The sequence below is a fragment of the Eucalyptus grandis genome, chromosome 7, assembly GCF_016545825.1.
Source record: "Eucalyptus grandis isolate ANBG69807.140 chromosome 7, ASM1654582v1, whole genome shotgun sequence".
In the NCBI taxonomy this organism is placed as follows: Eukaryota; Viridiplantae; Streptophyta; class Magnoliopsida; order Myrtales; family Myrtaceae; genus Eucalyptus; species Eucalyptus grandis.
Window position 1 is genome coordinate 31,121,260 of NC_052618.1, and position 6,178 is coordinate 31,127,437.

General features: G+C 41.1%; 2 protein-coding genes across 2 annotated transcripts; both read right to left on the reverse strand.

The window, feature by feature from the left end:
- Nucleotides 1-207: 207 nt before the first annotated feature.
- On the reverse strand, nucleotides 208-1,655 carry LOC104452670 (transmembrane epididymal protein 1). Its single transcript, XM_010067134.3, has one exon. It carries the CDS (start codon nucleotides 1,596-1,598, stop codon nucleotides 711-713), a length of 888 nt encoding a protein of 295 aa, XP_010065436.2. The 5' UTR covers nucleotides 1,599-1,655; the 3' UTR covers nucleotides 208-710.
- Nucleotides 1,656-3,960: 2,305 nt separating this feature from the next.
- Nucleotides 3,961-5,186, reverse strand: LOC104453244 (diphthamide biosynthesis protein 3). Its single transcript, XM_010067769.3, has one exon. The coding sequence runs from the start codon at nucleotides 4,961-4,963 to the stop codon at nucleotides 4,715-4,717; it is 249 nt and encodes an 82-aa protein (XP_010066071.2). The 5' UTR covers nucleotides 4,964-5,186; the 3' UTR covers nucleotides 3,961-4,714.
- Between the last annotated feature and the right edge of the window lie 992 nt (nucleotides 5,187-6,178).

Here is a 6,178-nt window from a genome sequence, read left to right on the forward strand (position 1 = left end):
CTGTTTACTTACATTGAAACGTTATATAACCTTTTTATGTATCATAAGAAAATTCATGTTTGACGTCTTGCAGTTGATTACTATGTAAAGTCAATAAGATTTTGACACACGTTAACATAATTGATCATCCTAAATAAGATGATGAGATGTCAACACTCAAATGCGATTAATCTAGTAATAATGTAAATTGTTGGCTCGTGAATTATATATATTTGAGAAACCCCACATAAATTTTTATCATTATTTTGAGTGAAAGTTCATACTGCAATTTTCAACATATATCAAAATTCATTTCTCCTTAGAGAATTGAATGGCGGAGACGGATCGGTCACTCCATCGAAAGTGACAGAGCCGTCACATGCCCAATCTCTTACTTAGACTCCATTATCATATAAAATAACATATTTGAACTTCCCGAGTTGATCGAGACGACCTATGTAACTTTTACATAGAGAGGAAGACCAATTCGGTTCTCTATTGGTTGCCTCCCTGGATATCTTGCACCAGTACCTTTCTAAAATATACTAGAGAGAGAGAGAGAGAGATTATCCCAATCTTTACAGGTCGGTCGCAACTGCAAATGCAAAGAAATAGAAGCCAGTCCACTGAACTGATTCTTCACCCCTCCAGCTTATTACTTAGAGCATCGCAAGTACTCCAGACACCCTGAATTCACATAAATTGCTATATCAAGCAGTTGCGCTAAATTTTCAAGGTTGAGATTGCCTTACTCCGTCATATGATAGCGGCAACTCAGCACCTTTACCCTGAAGTCGCTCGTACTCGGTATGCTGCCCACTCTCCGTGCATTTGCCGGCCAATTTCAAGCACAGGCTTCCTGTCAAAAACAAAATCCCGGCAAGCATCCAGCTGAACTGCAAGTTAGCAAGGGCTCGGGCCCTTGAGTCCGCATCGCTGGAGCCGCAAGTTACTGTGCCGTGCACTAATTCTTTGCTGGCGTAAATGGACTGTGTGGTGCAACCCTTAGGCACAAATTCTGGTACCCAAAGAAAGAACCCCATGTCCATGAACCAACAACCCTGGAAGGTCACAGAAATGGCAAGAACTAGAGATGCCGGAAAACTGGTGGGGATACATATTGCTGCCAAAGATGAGACGAAAGACACGAGCACTATGAGCTGCAAGAGCCAGTGGTAGTGCCCTTCAAGTCCGACATGATCAGCGGAATGGAAATGAAGCAAGAGAAGTTCTTGACCAAAAACTGAAGCAGCAAGAACGCCCACAACTCCCGATAGAGTCTCTGCTTTATGGTTGATCTCCGCGAAAAGAGAGAAACCAGAGAATATAGCAAGGTGGAGAAACATGGTGGCGTGCTCAATACCATCGAGCTCAAAAGGAAGGCGGAGGAAAGGGAAGTCAAACAATTGTGCGAAGATCGCAAAAATAGAGAATGAGAACACAAGTAGGAGCTCAGAATGCTTGAATATGGGGGCAGAGGCGGTGAACGGATGCCAAAATCGGGATTTGAAATTGCTCGATCCTTTGGCAAAGTAGTTTCTTGATGTGTTTATGATGTGCCATAAACCAAGCAAGGTGAGGGCGAGTCCTGGCACCAAATGCCCAAGAAAAGTTCCCATGGAAGCTCCAGAGAAAGTAGAGAGTGGCTTTTAAGTTTGTAGTCTTGGACAATATTAAGTTTTTGTGCAGATATAAATAGGCAGAAGATGTTCTCAAAAGGACAGGAATCCAATCTGGTTTTTGTCATTTGCTTCAGTGCTTGCTGCCTGTGTTTCCACGAAGTAAAGATTGCAGAAAAGGACGACCAAATTTTTGCACAGTCGAAAGCAGAGGGTCGAGGAAAACGGGCTGAGAAATCTCTGCTTTTACTAACGTAAAGCGATGTCCATCTTCGAGCCGTGTCGAACTTTTTTAAAGCCGTGATTTACTCGAGTGCCCAGACTCGGCGAAAATCAATGGACACCAAGTCACGATCACAATCATACTACAGTAGATAAGAGGAGTCTCTGGCTTGTGCTCCCTCCACAAGATCTTACTCGAGATTAAAGCTACAGAAGGCTGAATCATTTCTGATTGACTTAGAATTTCATGCTAAGTGGAGTGAACGTCGGATCCATTAAATTGCAAAGTTGTGGCAAAAGAAAGTCCCCACTTTTTCAAGGGAACCGTGCCACAAACACAAAGAGTTCTTTAATGGGGATAAAGTTGCTGATTCCCCGGATGTGACCACGCCTACACTTGAAGAGGAAGTGCACATAACTTTGGCAATTAAAAAACTGGTAGATTACACTAGATCCACACACTCACTGAACCAATCACCAATCCGCAAATAGACTGATGAGAGGTTTCCAGTGTTAATTCGGTCATGGAGGTTCGCCGGATATCCTCTTTCTGATCCCACGAATTATGCCAACTTCACAGCAAAGTAGAACAAGATTCCTCAGCTTATCTCAAAACTACGGTTAACTTCACGAATGTATAAGATAGGAACCTCATGCCACACTGTGGCATAAATAGAAACTGAATAGAAGGTCTCTTCATACCACACTATGGCACAAACAGACACTTGCAGTCAAATCAACCTATGAAGTCCGAAAAGAAAATGCCCTTTGCGGTTCATGCATATTGCGAGCACTGTGAAAATCAAGTTCAGCTAATGTTGTCAGCAATTCTTCTTCACGAAAGTCATGAGGCACATCTCAAAACAGAAAGCCTCTGGACACTCAGATAAAGCTTCAACTAAATTATGGGGAACCAACATGCGAGCTTTTCTCCAGATATGATGCTGAATCATCTCATGTCTACTAGCTTTGATTCAAAATAAAACCTATAATTCAAGGCCTCCAAGTTGGATTTTATAATATTTAATTCAAACCATACAACATATGGATTAAAAACCAACATTCCTGAAGTATTGAAACAATGCCAGTGTATGTTTGGTATATGATACTTCCAGAGGCCATGAGGTGATTCTTCTTGCATATTCCGCACAAGTAGCCAATATACATAAAAGGTACTTCTCAAGTCAGGGGATATATGCAGATAGCTTACTAAAAGAATTGCATGTACATCACAAACCACAATTGCTCACTCACATACTTCAAATTTCTTATTTTCTCCTCCCTTGACATAGACAGGTAGCCACATACAGAAGCACCTACACATTTGTTCTATAGAGTGCATTTTAGCATAACCATGATGCAGCTTACAACAGTTGACAACGCTGGCTTCCATCTATGGAACTTCAAAGCATGACTGAACTTTCTGTTCACCCTATCATAATAACAGGCTGTTAGCCATCAAGCAAGTTTCTAAGCATGTACCTTTCTGGTCATACAATTAGCAGGTGTTAAGGTTCTAAGATATCTGTTACCATGTAGAAGAAAATGTGTTGATTTGAGGAAGAAGAAATTTACACAACACGCCTAAATTAAAAGAGACATTCTCATTAATGGCATGATACATCTGACTTCACGATGCAAAATGGCCAGAAAAAGATGAAGCTGCAACAGAAAATGACCCAAAGTTGGTGTAACCATGAAGATCACCATGGCCATTCCTTCGGTTTGATACAGGATTTTAATCTACATTAAAAATTCCCTATTGTTGTACATCAGAACACGGCAGGACCAGAACTTCTTTTTAAAGGTAATAAAGGTTAAAATAAAAAATTCAAGCACATCATAAATGCAAAAGAATTAAAGAAGAAAAGAAAAGCAAAAAAGAAAGGAAAACATCCAAGGCTCCGATAAGTCAGAGCAAGATATCCAAACCCAAAAATACAAAAACATAATGACGGTCGACCGAGGAAAAAAAAAACATAACAGGGGGTGCAGCACCATGATTGACTGAATTGAGAGTCTATGCATTACAGAAAATCACGCTACTCTTATGTCTGGACCTCACTAACATGCAGAAACAGACCCATGGATAAGCAATTGCAGGTGCAGGGTATGTAGAAGGAAAAAAAAACCATGGAGATTGTGAAGGTGTAATGAATAAAAGGTGGCCTGTTACACAATGGACTTGCTTATAATCTGCAACTAAAGATGAAAACTCTCATCAAAATCAAGATGGATCTCACAAACTATCTTCTTGAGCAAGATCAATGAAGCAGATACAAGGCAGGATCAATTACCACAGTCACATCCATAATCAGAACAGTTATTCAATATTCTACATTATAGCCATAGGAGAAAGACCAAACAAGATAAATTCTCAATGGCAGCAGGTTCCACAGCAACAGAAGCTATCCCCATCGTTCCAAGTTTGCTGGCACTGACCCCAACTCGATCTAAAGATCACCCTTTCCACGTAATCACATCCCGAACCCGCCGATAAGAAATTTCTCGACAAGAGAAGCAGATAACAACATGGGCGCAAAACCACATAACTGATATTCCCACTTCGCCGCAAGGATCAAGGAGGAAGCAACCTCAAACTCGTTCAGTTTCCATCGCACGTAAACACCGAGCAAACCGAGAGCAGGACATATGAATCGATCACGAAAGCATCCAAAACCATCGAAAAGGATTCATTCCGCAAACCTTTTGTATATCTTTCAATCAATCGGTGAGCTCTAGCCTCCATCATTCGGCAAAAATCAAGGAGGCCTTAAACAATACACTACAACCTCAACTAACGCGAACCCATCATCAACACCCAATAAAACCACCCCGACCCAAAACCCAACCGACGTTACAATCGCAGCAGCTCCCGAAAATCGATGTGAAACTCAAGCGACGGCGACGGGCTGCTGCTTCGAGGGCTCCAGGCTCTGCTTGCCCGTGCCGCCGGCGAAGTCCTCGGCGCTGTAGATGACGGTGATGTAGAGGGAGCAGCTGGGGCAGCGGGCGACGTCCTCGCCGAGGCGGAGGTCGTCCCTGGTGATCTGGAAGAGGTCGCCGCAGGGGCAAGGGAAGGTGTACGCCTGGAGCTCCTCGCTCCACTCCATGTCCTCGATCTCCACGTCGTCGTACGACATGGCTGCTCGGCTCGGTTCTTCGTCTGCTTCTTCGGGGGGGCTAGAGGGTTTTCTGCCCGGCCGCCTGCTTCTCACTCGGGGAATCGGCGACGGAGATGCGGTCGGCGGCCGGCGGCCGGCGGACGGAAGGGCCGGCCGTCGGAGACGGTTGATTAGGGCTCTTGAGAAGCAGGGGCAGAAGGTCGGTTCTCTTCCCTAGTCTCTGCAGTTCATCCAAATTTCCCTTTGGGAAAAGATACACCAAAAGAAGAGTTTTTACTAATTTAGAGATAATAACACAAATAATCTCTGAATTTTGTCTCGATGAATATTTGTTCGATAAGATTTGTAAATTTTAATTTAATATACGATATCTTTCATCAATTTGAATTAAACTTTTTGTACATATTTAATTTAGTCATAGATTGTATAAAAATATTTAATGTTGTCATTTTATTAAGTTTAAATAAGATTATAAAAATTCAGAGATTAAATTGAATATAAGTTGGATAAAATTATATAATGGGCTAAAGTTCAAGAATCATGTAAAATAAAATTAAGATTCATGAATCACATTATATATTTGAATCAAAATTTAAGAAACATTTATGTTCCGTTTTACACATTGTTTGTCCAAACCCTACCAAATTTCACCTCCTTCCAAATTGGTTTGTGGTTTGATTTTTAATTTGATTTTAGGTAATTAGGGAAAGTGTGGAAATTTAAAATTTAAAGTTGGCATTATTTGTTAAAGAAAATGGCGTCTTTTTAATTAGAAATATTCGGGTATGTAGTTAGTATGTTTAAAATAAATGGTAATTGGATGACAGGCGATGTGCAATTTCTATGTTTCGCCTTTTTCCTTCTTTTTCAATAAAGAAGCAATTGAAGAAACATTTTAATCAATATGTAAAATGGTGCTTCCCACTCCACTTGTGATTGAAAAATTCAAATCTAACGAGCCCATCATCAGGAGGCCACTAGGATATTAGCAATTAATAAGTATTTTCACATGAGACATGTTACTGTTATTTAATGCATTATGAGTAGTTTAGAGATTCATTTGTGACGTGAATTGAGAAGGTAATCTTGCGAAACTATGTCAATGATCCTCGTGGGGTAGCGATTGAAGGATTCAATGGCTGATTTGGTGATATGAGTAGTCCAGTCTTATGCAATAAAGGATAGGAGCCTAGGATGGGCTGAGCCCACGATGTAATGCAACTCCACATGCAT